A 27,682-nucleotide genomic window follows, 5' to 3' on the forward strand; every position below is an offset into this window, starting at 1 on the left:
GTCTTAGAGCTCAAATGATAGAGCCTTCTCTGAGTTTGCATCAGAGTAAAACTAATTTCATCAAGACACTCCTACAAATGACCACTAACTGACTGTCTTACTGGTGTACAAGTGTTACTTTTAAAAACACAGTCTTAAAAATATACTGTTAACAACATTTAAAGAAGCCATACATCCACACACACTAAGGAAGCATTGAATTAGTGAAGCATCTGGAAGGGGAAGAAGAGGAATCCACAACAGCTCCTGATCAACAGTTGGGGGACCAACGTGGTATCATTGATACGGTGCACAAACATGATTACCATGATGAGATATTTATAATTGTTAAAACAGTTTTGAACGGAAGGAACATTTATTTAATACTGTACAAGAACCACAGGGACGTGTTCAGTGCTGTGGTTTAAGGGTTTCTGGTTTAAGGGTTTCTTTGTGGATTATGTTTTTTTAAGAGAATGATTCAATTAGAAGTATTTTATTTCAAACTTCTCTCTTGAATTGACAAAATTGAACCAGAATTACTCCGGCTGCGGCTCTGTGAAGTGAACTGCAATGACTGGCAAAAAACAAGTCCCCTTGGTTCTGGTTTTAAGTTAGTTCCTGGACCCCTGGATCAGAAATGGCAGTGCTGTATTGTATGTTGTGTGAGCAAGAGAATGACAGAGACACACACAACTTGTGTGAGAGGGAGATAAATTGTTAGGGTTAGTGTCTGTGCGTGTGTCCTTGTGGGAGAGAGCCAACATCAGGAGGGTCATTTGTACCAGCTGGCCACACGTTAACTACCCCCCCCCCCTCCCACACACACACCACCCCCCTGAACCCCCCACCTCACACACTACCTCGCTGAACCCCCACCCCCACTCATGACCTCTGCACCCTCTGGCTGTGTCTCTGCTGTAGCCAAGAACAGAGGTCTTGCATTGACAACTGAACCTCTAACTAACTGGAGAAGGCTGGAGGGGAGGAAGGAACTGCAAAACTCCTGAGGCCGGTAAGTTTAACATCATGCCTGACCCTGTAAGACCCGTGGTTGTAAAATTACGTCACTTTTAGATCTCCAAAAAACACATTTGCAGATGTTTTCTTTTTTGAAAGATCACATTTATCCAATGGCATTGCAAGGCAAGACAATAGGACCAATAGCTATGTAAATGTAGTCTTTCAACAATTTCTTTTTTTGCAATTTTGTTTTTTGGAAAGCTAAAAGTTACTTTTACAACCAGGTCTTCATGTTTTCTAAGACTGCTGAAGGCATTTGTTGTCTTTGTTAGGACCTTTACAGGCTTAGAGAAGGTGAAGCTGATGTCCTTTTACACAGGGGTTGAGACTGGATTTTAGTAGAATCAACTGGAGACTGAAGCTTTACTGTAGTTCAGTCAAGACACTCACGTATTAGATTTGAGCATTTATTGATAACCATGACATGGAAATAGGTTTGACTTTGGTGGAGTGGATGAATCTAGGGGAAGCACTCCCTGCCTCCAGCATTAGCGAGCAACATACATACATACATAGAATATGAGGCAGGGAGCAAATAGAGATATAATCCCCCTGGTGGATAGAACATACAGACAACTAGGTGGAAAAGGGGATGGTGGAGGGCGGTAGCAGCACAGATCATACAGCAACCGGGGGTCAGTGTGTGTGTATCCGCACGGTCTTTTAATGCCGCCTTATCGGATGTAGCCCAATGGGCTTGTGCTAGCTAACACACGTGTAGTTAATGAGCGGATGATGCGCGCTGCCCAAGTTCCGTGCCTGAACTAGGCTTCGCTCATGTGTGCTGAGAGCACTCTGACTGTCATCACCTCAAAGCTCATCTCACAAGATTCTGTGTCTTTGTGTGTTCTCTGTTTTTGTAAAAAATCTTATAGGTTTACAAAACATTTCGTTAATGTGTTTTAGCCATTACATTTTGTAGTATTAGATAAATGTCTTTCAAGGGTCACACACCTTTTATTTTGTTTTACTTATTGCTTATATATTTCTTTTTACAAATTTGCTTCTTAGAAAAGTCTGACTTGTTTCTCAAAGGATATAGTTTTAGATACCCCAGACAGTCAAGCCAGACTCGCACCCTCATGTCAGCTTTCAAAGCAAACATTCCTCCAGCATTTTCACTAACAACTCAACAAACCTCTCTTGGATGGACAGCTTCTGGGTGCCCCTGTCCTCCCTTCTGAGACCAGAGGACAAACACACAGTCCCACAGAACCACCGTATACAGGGAAGGAATGTGCTAGTGCAACCACAAAGATTACAAGAAACATATTTTTATAGATGATTAAGTTTGTTTCTTTCATGTACTTAATTTAGTTAGGCAGCATCATCGCTTCATTTATGTACAGAAGTGGTAATGTACGAAATTTAGAGGTGTCAATCACTAACTGGGCATTGGGAGACTGCTTGGTTTGTCAGTAGTCTGAAGTAGTTAATAGCTTAGTGTGTGTGTGTGTGTGTGTGTTTGAACATGTGAAAAGGGTCTGTCTCCAGACAGGGGAAACGTGGCAGAGGATGGGTTTTGCAGGAAACCAAAAGGAACAGATTGAGTTCATAACTAACATTGTAACAAAGGAATCAAAATAGTCCATACAAAGTCTATTATGCTCAAAACGCGAATGAACAGAGCGTTTATGCTCTCTTGCAGCAAACAGTGCAAGAAACACCTCACAGCATTCTCCTCACTCATTAATGACCAGTTCCGTTTCAGTTTGCCCTTTTTTGCCCCATCTCTATACAGACATTTGCGTGCGAGACCTTTATATGGCGCTGCAGTGTGTAGTGGTGGCTCTGGCCCTGACCCTTCTGGGCTCAAGCCCCAGGGAATGTGCCCCACAACAGGGTCCGGGAACCGACGAAGATGGCTTTGACCTGGAGAACTACGACCTGACTGGAGAGACAGACTGGGAGAACATGGACCTCAACAGTTACGGGGACAGCTTTGACTACAACGATGTAAACCAAGAGGTGAGGACAAACACACATACCAGGGAGGTATTCCAGGTAGCAGGTTTAGTGAAAACTTTGAGTTGGTTAACCCTGAAAAGAGGCATACACCGGGTTTTCCATTCCAGAAAGAGAGGTAACGAAAACTTTTGGTCGTGTCCATGGTAACTTACTCTGTGAACCATGACAAACTCTGCATTTCTACCTATCCCCCCCCACTTTCTGAGCCTGATACAGTTGGCAGACATGGGATGTCCTTTCCTGGTTCAGCCGACCGATCTCGAACAACATTTTATTGGGTGTGCTCAAGCCTTCGGCGAGAGCACAACCTTTGTTCTCTCACATATATATTATTATTATTATTGGGTGTGCTCAAGCCTTCGGCGAGAGCACAACCTTTGTTCTCTCACATATATATTATTGGGTGTGCTCAAGCCTTCGGCGAGAGCACAACCTTTGTTCTCTCACATATATATTATTATTTATTATTATTGTTTCTTTTTGCCCCCCTAAAACTCAGTCAATATTTGGCCTACATACACAACGGCGGTGTCAAAAGGTTCGTCTTGGTAGCGATTGCGTTGCTTCTATTGGAATTTACGTTCCGTTGCATGGTTTGGGCTTAAGTTAAGTTTTTGTGGCGAAAAGTGAAGCTAACGGTGGCTAATTTGCTAGCCAGTCACTGACGTTACTAACGTCACTACGTCACTAACGTCACGAAAACACGCGTGACTACCTTTGGCAGAACATTCGTTTCGCATCTGTTAACTTGGGGGATAGCTAGGCTAACTATAGCTTTACTGCAAGGCAGCTGCAGAAACGCCACAAGCAAAGAGGCCAGGGTGATAACTATTTACTCATTTTACTTTGTGATATGACACACAATTGTGATGTGTAATGTACAGTATAAGCTGATATTATTAAGGAAGTACATCTACTTTCGGAAACAGTACTCTACTATTTCACTGAAGTATTAGCATCATGACATTAGCCTGTGTTGCCCGGGCAACACATACTACAGTGGTCTATGATGTAGCGTTATCTGTTTTCAATCGTTAAAATAAACATTCCTCACATATACATTTTCGTTGTAGGATTTATTCTGACATTAGTAAACGATTTGTTGGTGAAATTACCATTACCTGTGGTTTCAAACCAGTGTAGCTCACTGCAACGCTGTAGCTTACGCGAGACACACGACAAAAACATCTAACTTACAGTACACAGCTGTTTAGGAAGTCAAACGGCGACAGAACATGTTCGGCACTCCCCTTACTTAAATCAAAAGTCTATCTAACTACTAACCTGAACTTCATTGCCACAGCCTAAACGTTGTCAATCTGTTCATGAAAATAATTAATTTCAGCATAAACCATACAACGGAACGTTAAATCCAATTCAAACAACGCAATCGCTACCAAGACGAACACAGCAGTAGTCTAGTACTGTACCGTAGTAGTACAATTTACCAGGGCAGCTTTTCCACATAGGGCTATATCGCATTTTGCGTTGTTACTGACTGGTCGCTACCAGTGAGCTTTTTATGAATGAGCGATTTTCCACTAAATAAATGTCAAGCTTATTTACGTTTTGGGGGGCATATTTTCAGTTAGCAGATGGTACTGTTTGAATCGCGATTCCATCTTCTACTGCCGGGTAACGTCGTAGAATAATCTTCAAAGGGGGTTCTTTATTAATGAATGAATGCAATGAGTAGGCTAAATGCCTGAAAATATCAAGGGAAAACTTAAAATGACGTTTAAGTCATAGAGATTAGGTCAATTTTTACACCGGTCTGCCAAATTTATTCGTTTTGATTCAACGATCAGGCAGCCTCTTGCAGGGGAAATGAGAATAAATCTATTTCATTCTACACTTCACTCGTATTTTCAGTTGTAAATGAGCAGCAAAAAAAAAATGCCTTTAAATCTATGTAATCTTTATAAATAAGTATGCATTTTTATATAAAATATACAGAAATATCAGTTGTAAAAATGTCATTCAAAAACGGATCCCTGTGCAACCGACGCAAGCAAGCACACCCTACAATTTCCCCAGAAATTGTACCCTCTCTAGTTATTATTATTATTATTTGTATTTCTTTTTGCCCCCTAAAACTCAGTCAATATTTGGCCTACATAGACAACGTAGGTGTCAAAAGTTTCGTCTTGGTAGCGATTGAGTTGCTTCTATTGGAATTTACGTTCCGTTGCATGGTTTAGGCTGAAGTTAAGTTTTTGTGGCGAAAAGTGAAGCTAACGGTGGCTAATTTGCTAGCCACAGTCACTGACGTTACTAACGTCACTAACGTCACGAAAACACGCGTGACTACCTTTGGCAGAACATTCGTTTCACATCTGTTAACTTGGGGGATAGCTAGGCTAACTATAGCTTTACTGCAAGGCAGCTGCAGGAACGCCACAAGCAAAGAGGCCAGGGTGATAACTATTTACTCATTTTACTTTGTGATATGACACACAATTGTCATGTGTAATGTAAAGTATAAGCTGATATTATTAAGGAAGTACATCTACTTTCGGAAACAGTAGTCTACTATTTCACTGAAGTATTAGCATCATGACATTAGCCTGTGTTGCCCGGGCAACACATACTACAGTGGTCTATGATGTAGCGTTATCTGTTTTCAATCGTTAAAATAAACATTCCTCACATATACATTTTCGTTGTAGGATTTATTCTGACATTAGTAAACGATTTGTTGGTGAAATTACCATTACCTGTGGTTTCAAACCAGTGTAGCTCACTGCAACGCTGTTGCTTACGCGAGACACACTACAAAAACATCTACACTACACAGCTGTTTAGGAAGTCAAACGGCGACAGAACATGTTCGGCACTCCCCTTACTTAAATCAAAAGTCTATCTAACTACTAACCTGAACTTTATTGCCACAGCCTAAACGTTGTCAATCTGTTCATGAAAATAATTAATTTCAGCTTAAACCGTACAACGGAATGTTAAATCCAATTCAACCAACGCAATCGCTACCAAGACGAACACAGCAGTAGTCTAGTACTGTACCGTAGTAGTACAATTTACCGGGGCAGCTTCTCCACACAGGGCTATATCGCATTTTGCGTTGTTACTGACAATGATCGCTACCAGTGAGCTTTTTATGAATGAGCGATTTTCCACTAAATAAATGTCAAGCTTATTTATGTTTTGGGGGGCATATTTTCAGTTAGCAGATGGTACTGTTTGAATCGCGATTCCATCTTCTACTGCCGGGTAACGTCGTAGAATAATCTTCAAAGGGGGTTCTTTATTAATGAATGAATGCAATGAGTAGGCTAAATGCCTGAAAATATCATGAGAAGGGAAAAACTTAAAATGACGTTTAAGTCATAGAGATTAGGTCAATTTTTACACCGGTCTTGTAATCTTTATAAATAATAAGTATGCATTTATTCAAAAACTGACCCCTGTGTAACCGACGCAAGCAAGCACACCCTACAATTTCCCCAGAAATTGTACCCTCTCTAGTTTGCTTAGTTATACGCCGGGAGAGGATTTTAAGACTGCGATTCGATGTGCTTTAATTCCCTGATGAATACCTAAGTTAACGTTACAGTTTCCCGTCACACTCCGTTATTTATTTTTAGAGCATTCTCAGCCCTAAGGCCTACATCGCAAATGTTACACACCGTGGACGTGCACTCAGAACCGACCAAATGCTTTTTGGCACTGAAATAAAGACAAATAATTGAAATTGTATTTGGTTGCCTACAAATAGAAATTCAACAATGAGTATTTATATAGGCTATTGTTCCTACAATTAACATCACCTGTGACCATGCACCCTCCTGTAACTGGTGTTCCAGCAAATCCTTCTCAAGATTAGCCTTTATTCTTCTACCCTAAGTAGGCCTACACCATCTCTTGGTCAGTTTTGGCACTTTCTTCATGAGATGCAGTTTGTACAACTCATTTACTTGTAACTGGGAATACATAAGATGACATTAAATTCCACAGTTCCACCTGCAGAATTCACCTGCCATTAAATGAACATCTCACTCTATACTGTATCCATGCTCTGTTCAACAGGATCAGAATGCGCTAATCGTTTTTCTATTCATTATTCTCATAATGTCAGTGTAACAGACAATTCCACACAAGCCTGTAGATAAAAGTAGGCCTACATGGGAAGAGAACTACCAGTAGCTACCATACATGTACCATACATCTCGGCATCCATTTCTGCGGCAGGAAACGTCTCTTCGTCATCTTAATCATCATCATCATCCTGTGATGAAAGACATTATGTTGGGGGTAACTGCTATTACAAGTTGAAATAAGCACCAACTGATATTTACTTTGTATCATGTTGAATATGAGTAAAACCAAGGTGACGTAGAGACTACAATCACAAGTTAATAGGCCTAAGAAAAATATGCCTTACCTGTTCGTAGTATGTTTTTATATTTAATAGAACATTGAACATGCTATTTTATTAACTCCACCACTTTTTCACCTGTAATATTAATGGACAGTGGGGTTAAATGTTCAATGTATGGACTGGATACTGCATTGAAATATATGCATTGACTCGGCCAGCAATTGTCTCCCACGCCAAATTCAAATCAGCTTTTCTGGAACCGAAAAGTCAGACTTTCCCATTTTAACATCAACTCAGAGTTCAGGGTTAGGGTCACAGTTTGTTAAACCCGCACCTGGAATACCCCCCAGGTTTTCCAGCTCAATTCTGTAATGCCAGTCTGTGGTCCCTCCTGTGATGCCAACTCGTCCTTAATTGACTCACTGTGGGAATTCAGGAAGCCACCCTGGAGAGCCTCGTTGTTCCATCCGCTTTCCACAGTTAGCGTCCAAAACTCAATGGCAAAGGCCGCCATGCTGCGGGAACCCTGGCAGAGGGACAGGAGCCGTTAACCTGCCGGGTTTTATTCCCTCACATCTACACACACTGTCAACAACAGGAGTGGAGAGCTCAACAGAGGAGAGGAGATATGAAGTCAGAGAGAACAGGAGTACTAAACTGACAGATATCATTAATCATCACTAATCTTTGATTTTGTTCAGAATCAGTTCAGAATGGGTTTTTATTGCCATGTAAGTTAACACAAACACAGAATTTACTGTGGCAAGAAGATGCATACAATAAACATATACGGATCTTAATTTTAATTTCTTAATTATTTTTTTTGGCGAAAAAGCTGAATGTATAAATACAATTTAAAGGTTTAATACTAAAGAGCTAAACATGTCCTAGAGAGCTAAACGATATACGAAAGAGCTAAACAATGTAGATATAAACTAAGGGTACAATTTCTGGGGAAATTGTAGGGTGTGCTTGCTTGCGTCGGTTGCACAGGGGTCCGTTTTTTAATGACATTTTTACAACTGATATTTCTGTATATTTTATATAAAAATGCATACTTATTATTTATAAAGATTACATAGATTTAAAAGCATCTTTTTTTTGCTGCTCATTCACAACTCAAAATACGAGTGAAGTGTAGAATGAAATAGATGTCTTCTCATTTCCCCTGCAAGAGGCAGCCTCATAGCTGAATCAAAACGAATACATTTGGCAGACCGGTGTAAAAATTGACCTAATCTCTATGACTTAAACGTCCTTTCCCTTCTCGTGATATTTTCAGGCATTTAGCCTACTCATTTTGCATTCATTCATTAATAAAGAACCCCCTTTGAAGATTATTCTACGACGTTACCTGCAGTAGAAGATGGACTCGCGATTCAAATAGTAGCCTACCATCTGCTAACTGAAAATATGCCCCCAAAAACGTAAATAAGATTGACATTTATTTAGTGGAAAATCGCTCATTCTTACAAAGCTCACTGGTAGCTAGCGATCATTGTCAGTAACAACGCAAAATGCAATATAGCCGTGTGGAGAAGCTACCCCGGTAAATTGTACTACTACAGTACAGTACTAGACTACTGCTGTGTTCGTCTTGGTAGCTAGCGATTGCGTTGGTTGAATTGGATTTAACGTTCCGTTGTACGGTTTAGGCTGAGATTAATTATTTTCATGAACAGATTGACAAAGTTTAGGCTGTGGCAATGAAGTTCAGGTTAGTAGTCAGATAGTTTCACCTATTGAAAGACTTTTGATTTAAGTAAGGGGAGTGCCGAACATGTTCTGTCGCCGTTTGACTTCCTAAACAGCTGTGTAGATGTTTTTGTAGTGTGTCTCACGTAGGCTACAGCGTTGCAGTGAGCAACACTGGTTTGAAACCACAGGTAATGATAATTTCACCAACAAATCATTTACTTGAAATGTAATGTCATAATAAATCCTACAACGAAAATGTATTTGTGAGGAATGTTTATTTTAACGATTGAAAACAGATGCATCATAGACCACTGTAGTATGTGTTGCCCGGGCAACAGAGGCTAATGTCATGCTAATGCTTCAGTGAAATAGTAGACTACCGTTTCCGAAAGTAGATGTGGGCCTACTTCCTTAATAATATCAGCTAATATTGTACATTACATTTCACAATTGTGTTTCACATCACAAAGTAAAATGAGTAAATAGTTATCACCCCGGCCTCTTTGCTTGTGGCGTTTCTGCAGCTGCCTTGCAGTAAAGCTATAGTTAGCCTAGCTATCCCCCAAGTTAACAGATGCGAAACGAATGTTCTGCTACAGGTAGTCACGCGTGTTTTCGTGACGTTAGTGACGTAAGTCACGTCAGTGACTGTTAGTGATGAGAAGTTCGAATCCTTTTACGGACTCGGTTCTTTGAATCTCGTTCATTAAAAGGAACTAATCTTTTTTCGAGTCACTCGTTCATTTCAACGGGGGGCAAACACGTATATCATATTCTCATGTAGGTTAGTGCATGTAAACCAGCAGATACTATTTTAAAAGAAATTCCTGCATTGAAATAATGTATCATGACAGTTTGTATGATTTGAAATGGTAATTTATTATCACACTAGCATTTAATTACACAATTACGCCGCACTGAACTCAAAGTAATGTACCAAAAAGTTAAAATAACGAAACCTGTAATTATTACTTGTGAATGAATATCATTCATGACTTACTAAACCTTGTCACGGAAAGTGAACGAGGTAAACAAATCCTTTCTGTTTCCTCTTCTGAGCCTATGCAGGTCACGTGAAAAAGGATCCGTATCCGAAGACCCAGTCAAAATGAACGAATCACATCTAGCTACCAGTACTGAGCCTATGCAGGTCACGTGAAAAAGGATCCAAAGACTCGTACCCGGCAGATGAACGAATCGTTCACCTCCCGACCATGTCTTCGGATCAATGTTTCGTTCCTCTGCCAACCGAGTCTTTGGATCAATGATTCGTTCATCTGCCGGGTACAAGTCTTTGGATCCTTTTTCATGTGACCTGCATAGGCTCAGTACTGGTAGCAAGAGGAAACAGAAATGATTCGTTCATTTCCCGACTGGGTCTTTGTACGAGTCTTTAGATCCTTTTTCACAAGACCTGCATTGGTTTAGTAGAGGAAACAGTTACCTCTCCCGATGCGTGGCCACGAGAAAATGAACGAATCTCTCTTTGAGGGGACTTGTTACTCCCGAGTCCTTGTAAGGATTCGTTCAAAATGAACGAATCGTTCATGAACGACACATCACTAGTGACTGTGGCTAGCAAGTTAGCCACCGTTAGCTTCACTTTTCGCCACAAAAACGTAATTTGAACTTAAACCATCCAACGGAACCTAAATAAAAATACAACCAACGCAATCGCTACCAAGACGAACCCTTTGACACCGCCGTTGTGTATGTAGTCCAAATATTGACTGATCCTTAAATAAATATATATGTGAGAGAACAAAGGTTGTGCCCTTGCCGAAGGCAAAGCACACCCAAATAGATATAAATATAAAATATAGAATATGAAATGTTACATGATGAAATCGGGTTCTCAGTGCGAGTCCTTGGCCTTGTAGAAGAGGCCAGCAGCGGATGGGATGAAACTGTTCTTATGGAGTGAAGTTTTGGTCCTGATGGACTGCAGCCTTCTGCCGGAGGGGAATAGCTGTAACAGAGAGTGTCCAGGGTGGGAGGAGTCGGCCACAATCTTACTCACTCGCCTCAGTCCTTGGCAGTGACAGCAGCGTACCAGATGGTGATGGAGGAGGTGAGGATGGACTCAATGATGGCTGTGTAGAAGTGCACCATCATTGTCTTTGGCAGGTTGAATTTATTCAGCTGCCGTAGGAAGTACATCCTCTGTTGTGCTTTCTTTGTTATGGAGCTGATGTTCAGTTCCCACTTGAAGTCCTAGGAGAGGATAGTGCCCAGGAAGCGGAAGGACTCCACAGTGTTGACTGGGGAGTCACACAGGGTGATGGGGGTGAGTGGGGCTGTATTCTTCCTGAAGAATCCCCACCAGAGATGAGCCCAATGAGGGTGGTGTTGTCCGCAAACTTCAGGAGTTTGACGGACGGATGACTGGAGATGTTTGTGTATAGGGAGAAGAGCAGAGGGGAAAGGACGCAGCCCTGAGGGGATCCGGTGCTGATGGACCGGGAGTCAGAGACATCAGCTTAACGCACAGCTTCCTGTCAGACAGGAAGTCTGTGATCCACCTGCAGGTGGAGTCAGGGACATTCAGCTGGGAAAGCTTGTCCTGAAGCAGAGCGGGGATGATGGTGTTGAAGGCAGAGCTGAAGTCCAAAAACAGGATCCTGGCGTAGGATGCCGGTGTGTCCAGGTGCTGGAAGGTGAAGTGGAGGGCCATGTTAACTGCATTGTCTACAGACCTGTTGGCTCTGTAGGCAAACTGAAGGGGGTCCAGGAGAGGGTCCGTGATGGCTTGCCAGCACCAGGCGCTCAAAAGACTTTATTACCACAGAGGTCAGGGTGACGGGTCTGTATTCATTAAGTCCTGTTGGCCTTGGCTTTTTGGGCACAGGGATGATGGTGCAGGACGTGAGACAGGCTTCCCTTCTCTGGTAGGGCATTTGATGAATTGTCTGTATTTGGTGAGTTTGTGGCTGAGATTACCTTTGTTAAAGTCGCCGAGTACGATAACCAGGGAATCCGGATGTATTGGGCCTCTTTGACGTTGGCCTGTGGACCCGGCGGCAAGTAAACTCCGACCAGAATCAGCGACGCAAATTCGTGAGGCGAATAGAAAGGTTTACAGTTTATAAAAAATGATTCCAGATCCGGAGAACAATGTTGCAGAATCACTGTCATATCTACACACTAGCCACTGTTAATGTAAAAACAAATACCACTGCCTTTCGTTTTGCCAGAGAGTGCTGTGTCCCGATCAGCTCTCAGTTGAAAGTCTGCCAGTTGTAACGCGGTGTCCGGGATCAAATCACACAGCCATGTCTGATGGTTTTTCACCATCAGTAGTTGAAGTTCGTCCATTTTGTTGCACAGTGAACGTACGTTGGAGAGGAAAAAACTTGGAAGCACAGTTCGGATCCTGCGTCTGCGTAGCCGCACTAGCGCTCCAGCTTGCTTTCCCCTTCGACAGCGTTTCGCTGCATGAGCAAAGCCTAGCGCGGCTTTGACAAGAATGGTCACTAATTCTGCCGCTGGAAGGAGAAAAGTGGGAAATAAATCCACAGGAGTCGTTTCCCTGATGTTTAGAAGTTCGTCTCTGGTTAGAGAACTCCAAAAATCCTGTCAGAACACTGAATTAACAGACAATACAAGACAAAACAGGGCGCACCGACAGTCTGAGGCTGCCATCATAGGCGCCATCTTGGTGATCTCCTCATACCTTTCCTTTAACTGGCAGATTGAGGTGGGAACTGTCGCCCCGGCAGCCCCTGCCACCCCTCCTCATGCCACTGAGCCCCCTGAGTATGAAGAGGGGGGAGCGCTGCCCCCCCGGCCCACCACTCCCCCGCCACCCGTCACCCTGGACTTCAGAGGACCGGGTTTGTTTGGCCCAGAGACTGGCCTGGGTAAGTCACTGCACTGTGTGTTTGTGTGTGTGTGTGCATAACCCAGATCTAGTAGATATGAAAATGCATTCATCATGCTAGATGCTATTACAGATACATCCCACAAAAGTCTAAACATTTTAGACAGTCCTATCAGGAGAAAATGCACACAAAATAACAAAATGCATTCCCTTCATCCCAATCCTTAGCTTGACTCTTAATATCCTCCGCTGATTCCGAAAGCTTTTGTTATAATACTGTATGTAGAGCTGACAATAAAAATAACATATCTTCCATATATTTCTTAATTCCCAAAGCTTAATATAGACCATCAGTACATTTGTTACATTGGTAAACTGTCAACAGAATATAATTTATATATCTGATGATCTGGTTGATGTTAAGATTAAGTTTAGGGTTTGGGAAAGTTCATGAAGGAATTTTGGTGGCTTATTAAGTTCACATACTCCCCCCTGTTTACCTCAAACAAAGTGTCCCCATAATAAACACAGATGACAGTTTAGCTCATTAGCTTTGATTGGTCTGTAAACACCCAAGCAGCAAGGTTTCCAATCGGCTTCACATTCTCAGTCAATAGTTCCAATAGGCACATCTTCCAGTTCCAACAAGAACTATGAGGCACTCAACTGTTAAGTTTGCACATAACTTTGTGTTTGGAAAACAATATAAACTTTTCATGTTGTCTGTTTTTCAAAATAAGCTGTTAAACCCAGATGTGGAGAACATGCTGACAGTTAACTTTTCTATAGTCAGATATTTCTTTTGCTGAGGATGTACAAATCCCCCCCCCACTGCGTCTCTAACAGTGTACCGGACTGCCAAGCGTTCTGCATGCCACATACGTTCAGTATTTTCCACTCTTATATTCATTTGCCATACAATTATTGGGACAAATGGAAATTTGGCTAAATTCAGTTGAATATATATATGTTTTTGCCATAATCTATTCTGAATCAGAATAAATGATGGCTGTGTAGACGTGCACCATCATTGTCTTTGGCAGGTTGAATTTTTTCAGCTGCAGCAGGAAGCATCCTCTGTTGTGTTTTCTTTGTGAGGGAGCTGATGTTCAGTTCCCCCTTGAGGTCATGGTAGAGGATAGTGCCCCGGAAGCGGAAGGACTCTATTGTGTTGACTGGGGAGTTGCACAGGGTGATGGGGCTGAGTGGGGGATGAGTTCTTCCTGAAGTCCACCAACATCTCCACTGCCTTAATGGGGTCATTTAATGAAGAACTGAATTTACCTTGTCACAGTTGAATAACGACAGTTCAGTGGGTAAAATTGACATACAGTGAACCTCAAAGTCCATTGACACCTCTTTCCTATGCAAATCTCACAATAAAAAAATGTAGCTGTAAAACGGTAGGTTTTGAAAAAGCCCACCTTTTTTGGCTCTGGTCTGTACCTTGGTCACGCCCCAAAATTTGCTGCGCGCTGCTCTGTGTACTTCCACAGAATTACAAAGAAGAACGTTTTTCGAGCATATTTACCTACGGTGGTAAATGCAGTGTTCCAGGCTGTACAGGGAATGCTGACACTTTTCAAAGTCTTCCTAAGGAACCAAACACTCGACGGGCTGTGATGTTTGTCTATGAGAAGATCCCTGTGCAGTTCGACCCTCAATTACACATTTGCTAGAACCATTTCACCGAGGACAGTTTTGAAAACCTACGACAATGTAAAGAAGGATTTGCTCTGATTTGCTCTAGGGATGGGCGGATCGATCCTAAAGTATCGATATTTTCGATACTGGCATTGTATCAAAAGGATCGATTCTCAATTTGAAATATCGATCCTACCTGGGATTTCTTTTAAACAAGTGATTTTAGAATATTTTATAATAGTTGTAGGCCGTATAGTATAGAAATTTACTTAAATAAGAAAGTCAATGGGAAAAAAAATTCTTCCGCTGTGTCTGTGCTTATCATGAGTTCATCAGCGGCAGCGCGCCACGCTCTCTCTCTCACTCAGTGAAAGCACACTCAGCGCAGATTCGAGTGCATTGCTGCGGTCATGACGGACAGAAAACGAAGCATAATCTGGATTTATTTCACTCCAGTTAACAACGATGAAGCTTTATGTGACATTTGTCAAACAACAATACGCCATTGTGGCAATACCACAAACATGACAAGCATCTAAAAGTTAAACACCCTAAAGAGCACAACGAAGTAGGTACACAGCAAAATCGCTAGTGTTAAATCAACTCTGAGAGTGTCAAATTTAACACCCAGAAAGTGTGCATATGCATCCACTATTTTGGGTGTTAAAGTAACACTTTTGAAAGTGTTAATGATTTTACACTCACACAGTGTTAATTCAACACTAAAACGAGTTGAAAATCAACACTGGCCAACACTGAGTAGTGTTATTAATACTCTACACTAGTGTCAGTGTTAAAAAATCAAAACTGGCCAACACCGAGTAGTGTTAATAATACTCTACACTAGTGTCAGTGTTATAGAATCCACACTGCCAGACTACACTGAGCAGTGTTAATATTACACTAGAAACTACACTGGACTCCAATTTATCAACACTTACAGGTGTAAAAAAAAAAAATAACACTGAGGGTGTAGAATGTTGTGGACCCACCCACCCTCCTCCCCAGCCAAAACCACAATACAAAAGGCAATACAAGAAGTAATTTCACAAAATATTGTCTATTGAAAGCACAGGTACAGCACAAATGCAAAACGGTCTTAAATACAAGTACAGCATGGAGTCACACAAAAACAGAGTATGGGACAATAAACCTTTGGTCGTCAGAATCACTTGAAAATTGCCTGTCATACGGCCTGTAGTACATCAGATCATCTACACACAGCAGCGCAAAGACATTGTTTTTCTCCTCAATGCTAAATGCATTTAAGTGATCATCAAAATACATTGTTGAGACAGCACAAGTTAGAAGATAAGCACTGTCATCTTTAACAATAACACTGACAATCCTGTTAAACAAAGGCATCTCATTTTCAACAACAGAACATACATACATACCAGGCTGATACTCTGTGCCATAGCTTTTGACCCAGGAAGTTGTGGAAACACATGACAAATCGAAAGTTTCATTCAGCGCCTCACTGCCCTCCAAACTGCTGACCAAGACTTCAGTAATGGGGCCGAATTGGAATCTTTTAAAATAAAAACCTTCAAAATGAAAAGGCAGTTGATTCTGATGTCTCTTTGCCAGTGTTTTTGTGATGTTTTTAAAGTTCTTCACAGACCTTTTAAAAAAGTTGTGCTTGCCTTCAAACCTCATGCACCACATGTGTAATAGTGGCCCAATCTTTCTAATACACCTTGGGTAATGTATCATGTGGTGGTGCTTTGGAAGCAGATTTTGCTCTGGAAACACAGATTTAAAAAGCTTGTGATGATCGAAAATCAGATGTTTCAAATAGCAAGTCATACCATGGGTTACAATAGGTGAAAAGACAATGTTGACGATTTGTATTAAGAGGAGCAGCAAGTTCCAGCAGCTATCATTCCTCCCAACTAAATCTCCAAACATCAATGGGGTATTGCGCAAGAGGCACCATGACTGAACAGCACTAAGGCCAAGATTGTTGCTATCATCGTCCAATTTTACCCCACTTGGCCTGTTTTTTCTCTGTGTAAATCCATAGTTAAAGCTCATGATTCTTTCTGACAATGAGCTTACAGATATCGAGTTCTTTATCAAGTACTGAAACACAAGCTTCAACTCGTACTGCACCACTCCTTCCAGTAGATCATGCATTATATCTACAGCGTAGTTGTCTGAAGTATGGAACAGCTTGAGGGAATTGAGAGGACATGCTTTTTTCACACCAAATGTTGAGGCCAAAGCTGGATTTTGTTGTACGGCAGCACAGTGTTCTGAATGAAGGGCTTTAGAACGTAGAGTTAAACCTGGATGATCTTCACTGAAAACTGATTGCATCTCTCCCTTTTCAGTTAAACAAAAGCGACAACAGTACTTTGCACTAAACGATTCGACCAAACCAAAAAGGCTGTGTATAGCCAAGTTGTCACCTGTAACCTGAAAAACTGAACCTTTCAAAGGTGTGGGTTGAAAGGGCACCTGCATTCCTTCAGCCTCTAACATCTTTAAATCATTGAGAAGTGGCTTTAGAATGGGATCAAACCCATATTTCTTTAAATCCTCTGAGTGAAAGAGGGCAACAAGATGTATGTTCATCAACACAGAATTAAGCTTCGGGGACAGATTTCTCAAAATAAAATAAATGCAGCCAAGTTTGTGAATTCCCTTTTTTGAGCCTAATGGATTAGCAGTTTCAAAATCATCGTAGTAGAGCTGTATCTGCAAAGCATGTTCTTGTTGTGAGAATAAAATGTGGTTCCTGAAGTAGGAGCCATCATTTACATCTCTGTAAAAACCCTCCTGGTGTGGTTTAGTTTTTTGGAAACTGTTACAAAGTTCACTGTTCCTAAACATAGATGACAGAGACCCCATGATTGGTACATACATGAACTTGTCGTTTACAGGAACTTGCCTGTATGTTCCTGTTGTTCTATCTCTGCGTGTATCAAAACGCACACCAAGAATATACTCCACTGGTTCCACTATTTTCCATTTTTCTTCTAAGTGCTTCTTTCGTTTAGATTCTGTGTTAAGAGATGAAAATGGATTTTCAAGTTGACCAAAACAGTCCTGAACTTTTTCTAATGTTTCTCCGGATGCTTCAGATGACAAACTTTCAACAACAGTTTCTTTTGCATGGGCATGGATGTCATCGACCAGTTCCTCCATTGAACCAACTAAACACTGCACCGTACTTTCAGGAACTCCTGAGGCTTGCAGTTGAGCAATAACAGAGCTGCACATGTCTAGTATTTTCGTGTTATCCATTGGAATGTGTGTGACAGTCGCAGGAGGATCTACATTAAGTTGTTGTGAAACAGAAGCTCCAACATTAGTTGCAGGACCAAACTCAACATCACTGACGGAATCTGAATCACCACCATCCTTATGTGCTCGAGATAAGTGCCGCTGGTAACCAAAGTATGTGCAAAAAACAAATGAACAACCAGCCTCTCCACAATGCAAACGCAAAGACCTTCCTGGGTACAATCCATGCTGAAACTTCAAATGTCGACATAACAATGAACCATTTCTGTGCTGTACCTTGCAAATGTAACATGTGAACATTTCAAGTCAGAAATTAGTTCCTCTTCCAAATGAACTGTGAAGAAATCTTGCTCGAATTTCCTTCACCCGAGGACTCTCCTTCACACTGCCAACGTCAATGCCATACACGGTTGTCTGGATGAAGGTGTAGAAGTTGCACAGCGCCTCATCGTAGGACACAGCAAAAGCAAAATGTGCCTTGAAGAGCTCGTCAAAGGCAGCAACTCCAGTCTGTGTCTTGGAGGGAATGGCCTTTTGGTCCAGGATGATGTAGAAATTCTGGATGCTGTTTTTTCGTTCTCCAACACACAGGAGAAAGGGCTGAGCAGGGCCAGTTTCCTTCAGGAAGGTCTCCATGCTTCTCCCCACCTAAGAGAGAGGGAGAGAATGAATTCCATGGAATAAAATGTCGGGATTTGGTGCGGAATGCCAGCACTGTTTCCTAGAATTAGGATACATTCTTCAAGCAAAATTATTAATTAATTATTATTAATTCATTTCATGAGCAATTAATTTCAAATTAGGACAAAGCTGAACTTGTTAGAAAGAAGAAATGTTTCGAAAGAAGAAATCTGCTACACCCCATGTCACAAAATGACTATCAGCCCTTGAGAACCCAATACTACTAAAATACTTTAAACACAATTCTGAGAACAGACCTTAAGGAACTTCACCAGGCGGACAGCAGCATCTGTTGCGCTGATCTTTGCAGACTTCTTGCCCTTGGATGTTGGCGGCAACAGGTGAAGCAACAAGCAGATGGCGGCAACCTCACAGTCCCATACTACAGAAAAAAAAAAACACCATTGCAGTTACCTGAATTACTTTACCAATGTCTTCTCAATGTTCACTTACAGAGACTCTGAATTGGCTCTAGATAGCTTTGTTGACTGTTAATGTTAAATGAAAGGAAACCAAAGGCTGCCTGAAAAAAATCAATTGTAAATCAGCAATCTTACAGAACAGCAGCTTGAATTTGTGACAATATTAATTTAAAGTCAGAACATTGAACGTTTTAGAATACTTTTTCTTTCAAAAATGAGTGCAGGAAATTCAATTTATTGTAATATACATTGGCTAAAAGCAATTGGGTTGAAATTAAGGCACTTGGGGTATTATCTTTACATTTTGGTATAGGTATATTTAAGCACTATATGTATTATAATAACTATCAATATGAGGACAACCTGGGCTACAAGTATTATTTGTGCTGCAGTGATGTAATTTTAATGTAAAAAATAGTGATTGCACAATAAAGACAAAAAAGAAAACAAACTGGATCACAGATATTTGTTGATATGACACAAACAGCCATGTTCAACAACCTTTTTTGTTGCCTTAAACACTTGAGTGAAAGCCAGCAGATAAAAAAATAAAAATAAAATCAGGCTCTAAATTATATTTGATGCATGGAATACAGGCATGTGTAGTCTTAAGTCTCTTATTTACACTTACCACCATCATCAGATTCCTGTTGGGCAGACAAAAGGAGGTCATCCACGTGCACACTTTGAGGAAGATTTTTGCACTCCGCAATGATCCTCGGTTTGAAGAATGTTGGCCATTTAGCGAGGAATTTACCAGTCACTTCATCACCAAAGAGCATATTGAAGTCTTGGTCGATCTTAAACACAAAATATGACAGGAAAAAATACATTAGAGAGCAAACAAATAAAGACAGAACAAAGCTGTCAACAAGTCATAATTTCTTACCAAGCCTGGTGTGTCCAGGAATCTCGGAAAAAGGTCTAGGACAGTGGAAGCTGTTGCTGGGTCTTGAACAACCTTTTGTCTTTTCTGAAATGTTGCCCTCATTTTGTCTTGGACGAGGGTTGTGTCACTTGAGTGCCTCATCACTGATATAGCTTCATTGCATTCGTCACCTGACAACTGCCTCACAGGTGAATGCATGCTGCGATGAGTCTTAGGGCCATCCTGAAAGCTGGACCTGGATTTCTTGATCTCTTGTGCAGAGTTGCGCTGCACAGTCTTCAGCCTCCATGCCAGGTAACCAGAACCACTCTGGTGATCATAGAAATGCTCCTGTAGATTACATAGCAAAAAAATAATCCATTACCTGGTTTAGAACAAGGAATGATCCTGAACAGAGCTGTCATGCGTGTAATTCAATGCACTGAAACACTGCAGCATGGATGTATATTTATATCAATACTTACATAACCATTCTTTGAATCCGGGTCCTTCAAATTTGGGAACAAGGTTGTAATGCCAAGTGCATACGTACTGCGGATATTTACTGGAGGGATCCTCCTGCAAAAAGATAGATGAATTACTAAAGTGATACTTCACCCATAAATCAAGTGACTGAAAAAAGGTTTAATTGCAGGCTGTGATAGATTTTTTTTTTTGTTTAAAAAAGACTTTCAGTGTAATAGTTTATTTTGAAATATAAAAAAAACATTAAGGGAAAACAGTGTAAAACATGTAAGGGACATATTGAAACTATGGCTGCATATCTAAGACTTGGATTATGCAGCACAAAGGATGAGAATTTGCTGTGTACATTTTGCTTTTGTTGTGCTGTTGTCAATATTATTCATTATTACTGTAATCATGATAGAACAATATATATTTGAATTGAACACAGAAATAATTGTTAAATATTATATTATGAACATTGGTCAAATCAATATGTGTTTATAAGTGTGCAATACTTACCCATGGCTCTCTACCATGTCAGCCACAAGCATGTTGATCATCCTTCTTCTTGTACCATCCGACAGACTCTTTGTTTTCTCGTATTCTTTGATTATTTGGTCACCGTCCGGCTTTGAATGCAGGGCTGCATTGACAATCTGAAACAACAATTGCCTAGCATTCAGACATTTAAAGTAGACGGCAAAAACATATTTGAATGGGGTTAGATACCAATACATTTCCTCTCTGGAGTGTTGCCCCTTTCGCATGTTTTTTTTCTTCTTTTTTTAAACCAATAATAATTTATTATCTGCAGCTTGAGACCTTAGTTTAAAGATTACTTACATCGCGAGCACTGCTGCTGTCAGGGGGTCCTTCAATCAGCCGTTTTCTTCGAGCTTTGGTGGATTCTAGTATAATTGTTGAGTCTGAGCTTGGAGATGACCCATGGGATGCACGTGATGGTGACCAATCAGTTAAGGATGAGCCCTCTGAAGAATCTCCAAAACTGTTGTCTACACACACACACGCACACACACAAAATCATATTTTTTGTATAGAACTAACTTTGGATATAAATTATTACATTTAAAATAGTTAAGAGAAATACTAAGTTGCATTTTCTTACCATTGCAATCTTCAGTGAAGGCCTTGAAGGACACCTGAGATGACTTCAGAAGCTCATCAAAGATGTCAGAATCCACTTCAACTCCTGCAGAATCCTTGAGCATCAAAGCAGTAAAACCTGACAAATTGAATTTTGCCAGCACTAAAACAAAAGACAATTTGGATTATAGCATAACTTCCAAGTAAGTTACACAAAACAGAAGACATGGATAAAGTTTGACACTTTAGTTACCTCCTTGTAAAAATTCAGAGAAATTGAAGACCTCCTCCACCTTTGGTACCCTGACCCATTTGCTCACCCCCTTATATTCGACAGGAACCAGCATGTCTTCACCTTCAAAGGAAAGAATGGCATTTATATATAAATAAATAAAACACATTCTAAAAGGTATAAAACAACATGCACATGATTAAACAAGACAACATAGTTGGTTTTAAAAGGGGGGACTGAGGTTAAGAATGAAGAACATGATTATTCCTCCTCTCCTCTTATCTGTCCTCCTGTGCTGCTGATGTGAGCCTGTCTGTGCTGCTGCTAAAGGGAGGGGGGCTGATATCAGATCAACAGCGCTATACAGGCAAACTAAGCTAAACAGAAGGGACATACAGACAGCTTTCTGTTAAGCTTGTTTGTAAGAGTTAGCTAACAAGCTGTTAGCTGCTGCTGAGATAGCGAGCTACAGAGCATATTAAAAAATATCTGTGCTCGCAAGGGTTTTATTCCGGCATTGAGATAACTACCGGAGTTTGTTGCGGCTATGACTAAACATAAATATATCTACATTTACTACTCCCTCAACAAGATACTAGGCATTATTAACTTCTCCTTATGAATGATAGCGAAAACTCACCTCTCTCCTCTCCTTCCTCGACTGTTCCCGCCCTGTCCAGCTCTCCTCAGTTTACTCGTCAGCAAAGTGAAACTTATCTTTTCGATGTTTGCTAGTAAAAAGAAATACAAGCACATTAATAAAAAATAGTCGCAGATATTACTGATATTATACTATCTCGACAGCCGTTAGCTACCATCTTTACCAAGTGTAAGCTAGCAATTGCCAGTTCGACAAAAATCTATTTAGAATGGGATTAGAAAGTAACAGACAGCATACATCCATACAAAAGCAAAGTAACTACGATTTTTCGAATTATTTAAGCCTTTATCAACTGCACAACATTAACATTAACCGAGTTTGACTTACCGCAGCGGTTAGAAAGATGGCTACCGAAAGTTCTGGATCAGCTCTGGATGGCGCTTCTTTGCCGGAAATGCGAGGGTGTGGTCAATTTAACACTCACGGTGTAGAATCCCCCCCCAACGACCAAAATCTACACCAACACTTTCATCAAAAAACTCTCTTAGTGTACATTTTTATCTATTAAGTGTTAAAATAACACTGCACCCTGTTGATTAACACCAACACTGAAAAAGTAACACCGGCAGTTTTGCTGTGTACAGCTGACGCGAGCAGAGGAGGCAACACAGACACGTAATGCCTATTGCGGTTTATTTAATATTAATAACTATGGCTTTCAGAATGCATTATAAAATTACTCAAATAAAAATATTTCATAGAAGTATCTGTATCGGTATTGATATCGACGATACTGGTCTTGAAAGTACTATCGGATCGAAAAGAAAATTATTGGTATCGCCCATCCCTACTCTGAAGCTGTTGCTGAAAAGAGGTGATGTTCCGACCTTATGTTCATCACAACCGCAAGCTGTAGTATGATGTTGTCAGTAACAGGCTAACAGTTATTAGCAATGCTAACGTATCCTGCCTGTATCTAGCATCGGTAGAATGTCTGATGATTTAGTTTATTGGCAATGACGTTATTTCATGTTCCTGACTGTGTTTCATTCAAATAAATAACCTGTGTTGTCATGTAAATCTACAATTCAAGATGCATGTTTGTCCAGATCAATTTTTCAGCAAGATAGCTAGAGCTAACTGAAGCTGAGTTGAATCACGATAGTTTGTTTGCTAAGCTGTAGTGTTAACGTTACCCACATAAGTCGATCCTGTTTGCTTCCACAACAGAAGTGGAAACAACTAACGTAATCATTTCAAATGTTATCTAGTCAATCTGTTGAAAACAGTGTTGTGTAGACACAATAGATTTATTTGTACGTTTTTATTTCAAGTCTCCACCTTCTTGTTTCAGTGAGTGCTGTTGGCTGTGTTGTGTCTTTGCTCCGCAGCTTCACTCGTTGTAAACCAACCAATGAGCGCAGCTCATCTATATATTCATGAGCATACCACAAAAGGAGAAAACCTAGCGTTTTTTTCCCGGGACAAATTCACAGGAAGCATCAGCGGGCATAGAACAGCACCCGGGCCATTTTCAGCCCAACCAATGTTACATACCCTATTCGGAGACCTTAAGCAACAATGTGAAATACCCCCAAAAAACAGTCAATCATCCCTTTAAGAGCATTGAGCTCCAAGTTGTTTGGGCTACACCAGGTCACCAGGTTGTCAGCTTCCCACCTGAAACTAATAGATTAGGAAAATTGTGAATAAGGTATCATGTAACCAAATAAATATCTTGAAATGCCCAAAGTTAGTTTTTTGTTTGTTGTTTTTTTTGTGATTTGACTGACTATGACTATGACTATTCACAAATACAATTTCTGACCAATGTTATTGACCCATATTTCTACTGCAGTCAAAAGCAATTATTTTTTAAATATTTCTTTATTTTTTTAATAATATATGTATAATAAACGTATGCCGCAAATTTTTCTTGCTTTTAGATAGTGTTGATGGAGACCGTTACACGCTAAGACTACACTGTTATTGCTAACATTACACTGTTATCCCTCTTTCTGCAGGAATGCCCACGTGTCTGTTGTGTGTGTGTATCGGAGGGAGTGTGTACTGCGACGACATTGACATGGAACAGATCCCTCCTCTTCCTAAAGATACAACACATTTCTATGGCCGCTTCAACCGGATCAGACATGTCAAGAATACTGACTTTGTCAACCTAAGTAAGTATACACACACACAGGCACACACTGAATGACGGGAGAGAAGTAGCCTTCATATACCAGCCCCACACTACCTACCACCCTAACCATCAAGTTGCACTGCTTGTGTTGACACAACTGAAGCGATTTTAACAAGAGTAATATGATTCCTTCCTGTGTTCTATAAGACATGATGCAACTTTTGATTACTTGTATTCATTCCTTTTTTCCAGACAAACTGAAGCGCATTGATCTCACAGGGAATCAGATTTCTGGGATGGATGAAGATGTGTTCCTACCCCTGCCCCAGCTCGAGGACCTGCTATTGGCTGACAACAACCTGCACATCCTCCCAGCACTGCCAGCCACCATGAGACTCATCGACTTCCGCAGCAACCACCTGACCTCCGCCGGCGTGCAGCAGGAAGCCTTCAAGGTATACAGTTAGGTCCATAAATATTTGGACATTGACACAATTTTCATCATTTTGGCTCTGTATACCACCACAATGGATTTGAAATGAAACAATCAAGATATGCTTTAAGTGCAGACTTTCAGCTTTAATTTCAGGGTATTTACATCCAAATCAGGTGAACGGTGTAGGAATTACAACACATTTGATATGTGGCCCCCCCCTTTTTAAGGGACCAAAAGTAATTGGACAATTGGCTGCTCAGCTGTTCCATGGCCAGGTGTATGTTATTCCTTCATGGGAGTTCGTTATTTCATTGACAAGGAGCAGATAAAAGGTCTAGAGTTCATTTCAAGTATGGTATTTGTGTTTGGAATCTGTTGCTGTCAACTCTCAATATGAAGTCCAAAGAGCTGTCACCATCAGTGAAGCAAGCCATCGTTAGGCTGTAAAATCAAAACAAACCTATCAGAGAGATAGCAAAAACATTAGGTGTGGCCAAATCAACTGTTTGGTACATTCTTAAAAAGAAAGAATGCACTGGTGAGCTCAGCAACACCAAAAGACCCGGAAGACCACGGAAAACAACTGTGGTGGATGACAGAAGAATTCTTTCCCTGGTGAAGAAAAACCCCTTCACAACAGTTGGCCAGATCAAGAACACTCTCCAGGAGGTAGGCGTATCTGTGTCAAAGTCAACAATTAAGAGAAGACTTCACCAGAGTAAATACAGAGGGTTCACCACAAGATGTAAACCATTGATGAGTCTCAAAAACAGGAAGACCAGATTAGAGTTTGCCAAAAAACATCTAAAAGAGCCTGTACAGTTCTGGAACAACATCCTATGGACAGATGAGACCAAGATCAACTTGTACCAGAATGATGGGAAGAGAAGAGTATGGAGAAGGGAAGGAACTGCTCATGATCCAAAGCATACCACCTCATCAGTGAAGCATGGTGGAGGTAGTGTTATGGCGTGGGCATGTATGGCTGCCAATGGAACTGGTTCCCTTGTATTTATCGATGATGTGACTGCTGACAAAAGCAGTAGGATGAATTCTGAAGTGTTTCGGGCAATATTATCTGCTCAGATTCAGCCAAATGCTTCAGAACTCATAGGACGGCGCTTCACAGTGCAGATGGACAATGACCCGAAGCATACTGCGAAAGCAACCAAAGAGTTTTTTAAGGCAAAGAAGTGGAATGTTCTGCAATGGCCAAGTCAATCACCTGACCTAAATCCAATTGAGCATGCATTTCACTTGCTAAAGACAAAACTGAAGGGAAAATGCCCCAAGAACAAGCAGGAACTGAAGACAGTTGCAGTAGAGGCCTGGCAGAGCATCACCAGGGACGAAACCCAGCGTCTGGTGATGTCTATGGGTTCCAGACTTCAGGCTGTCATTGACTGCAAAGGATTTGCAACCAAGTATTAAAAGTGACAATTAGATTTATGATTATGTTAGTTTGTCCAATTATTTTTGGTCCCTTAAAAAGGGGGGGGCCACATATCAAATGTGTTGTAATTCCTACACCGTTCACCTGATTTGGATGTAAATACCCTGAAATTAAAGCTGAAAGTCTGCACTTAAAGCACATCTTGATTGTTTCATTTCAAATCCATTGTGGTGGTATACAGAGCCAAAATGATGAAAATTGTGTCATTGTCCAAATATTTATGGACCTAACTGTATATGCAGGAGTCGCAGGCAGGCTTTGCCCAGCCCAGCCCAAATCAACACACTCATGCTGAAATATGCATTTTCTTTTCAAGGCACTTTTACGCTATTGTTTCCGTACTTGGTGTATGCTGTTTAAACACACACACTTATTGAGGATGAGCTCCTATATCTTTGCGTAACATTCCTAAAGTCCTTAGACTCTGACGTGAACCAGACGATGCTCTGCTCAGGCTGTAGGTCTGCTGACTGAGCCGTAACTGGGGAGAGAGCAGCTTGAAGTTGTGGAGGCGGGGCTCTACCAAATGGCCGTAATACATGTTGTCCTTTCTACCTGGACAGGATATTAGTCAACTAGAGTTCCTGTATCTCTCCAATAACAAGCTAGACTACATCCCCACGCCTCTGCCAGAAAGTCTGCGAGTGTTACACCTGCAGGTGGGTAAACACGACACACACACACACACACTCACACACTGTTCTCTTTCTCAAGGCCGATATATGCTTCTCCGTTTTCCAAAAAACGGACACATGGGAACGCCCTCCTCTACGGGGAACGCCCTCTCCGAGCTCTCCGAGAGCCCTCGGAGAGCCCCGGAGAGCTCGACGTGCACCTCCTGAATTTTCTAACTATCCGTCGTAATTTCGGATAGTTATGGATACCCCCTTGGCTGTGATTGGTCAGTATTAAGAACCGCTTGCGTCAGGGGCGGGGGTTGCCGTGATAAACAGGACGAACAGAATCCTTTGACCGCCATTGCTCTAAGTTTTTACAATTCATATTTCAGCTAAACAGTACATGTAAATCAGCATCTGAATTAAAATGTGACGAGAAATGGGCAGTGTAGTTGCTGAAAATGTGCGTATTTTATTGATGAAACGGCTAATTTGTAAATTTGCTCCGACTTCTCGATAACCTAGGTAAATAAACACTCGACGACTACTTACAAAAAACCGTTGCGCCACCTACTCTTCTGGCGGTGAATTGTTTTCAGCACCCACAGCCTACGGAGAACCATAAACGCAGTCTATCCGTCCGTATCCATCCGTATCCGTAAGCCCGCCCATCCGTAAACTGAGTTGGAGAAGCATATTGCGGCCTTCACTCCTTCCTACTTCTCTTTTGTCCCTGTAGAACAACAACATCCAGAGTCTGAGCGAGGACACGTTCTGTAATCGTCACAACCGCAGCTACGTCCGGCGCCTCCTGGAGGACATCCGGCTGGACGGGAACCCTCTGCACCTACGCTGGTGGGGCCTGGCCTACACATGCCTGCCACGCCTCCCCATCGGGGGGTTCTGAGGGGGGTGAAACTCTCTCTGTAGGGGAGGG

General features: G+C 41.3%; 2 protein-coding genes across 5 annotated transcripts; one reads left to right on the top strand and one right to left on the bottom strand.

Moving 5' to 3' along the window:
- The first annotated feature begins 900 nt into the window (after window positions 1-900).
- LOC134037062 (epiphycan-like) lies at window positions 901-27,652 on the top strand. The gene is made up of 7 exons (XM_062482395.1): window positions 901-994; window positions 2,744-2,970; window positions 12,696-12,864; window positions 24,121-24,279; window positions 24,492-24,694; window positions 26,692-26,787; window positions 27,485-27,652. The coding sequence occupies exons 2-7, from the start codon at window positions 2,767-2,769 to the stop codon at window positions 27,650-27,652; spliced, it is 999 nt and encodes a 332-aa protein (XP_062338379.1). The 5' UTR covers window positions 901-994; window positions 2,744-2,766.
- On the bottom strand, window positions 16,217-22,575 carry LOC134036463 (uncharacterized). 4 transcript variants are annotated; one of them, XM_062481699.1, is made up of 11 exons: window positions 22,508-22,575; window positions 22,136-22,226; window positions 21,584-21,618; window positions 21,286-21,379; window positions 21,003-21,157; window positions 20,679-20,815; window positions 20,177-20,270; window positions 19,713-20,042; window positions 19,455-19,623; window positions 18,659-18,783; window positions 16,217-18,368 (listed from the first exon to the last, which is right to left on the bottom strand). In XM_062481699.1, the coding sequence occupies exons 3-11, from the start codon at window positions 21,608-21,610 to the stop codon at window positions 18,027-18,029; spliced, it is 1,473 nt and encodes a 490-aa protein (XP_062337683.1). In that variant the 5' UTR covers window positions 21,611-21,618; window positions 22,136-22,226; window positions 22,508-22,575; the 3' UTR covers window positions 16,217-18,026. The 4 variants fall into 4 exon arrangements, with proteins under 4 accessions (XP_062337683.1, XP_062337529.1, XP_062337601.1 ...); XM_062481545.1 differs by having other exon boundaries at window positions 16,859-18,368; window positions 21,286-21,426; window positions 21,517-21,618; window positions 22,508-22,573; XM_062481617.1 differs by having other exon boundaries at window positions 16,859-18,368; window positions 21,003-21,172; window positions 22,508-22,572.
- Window positions 27,653-27,682: the final 30 nt, after the last annotated feature.

This window comes from Osmerus eperlanus, chromosome 1, assembly GCF_963692335.1.
Source record: "Osmerus eperlanus chromosome 1, fOsmEpe2.1, whole genome shotgun sequence".
NCBI classification, from domain to species: Eukaryota; Metazoa; Chordata; class Actinopteri; order Osmeriformes; family Osmeridae; genus Osmerus; species Osmerus eperlanus.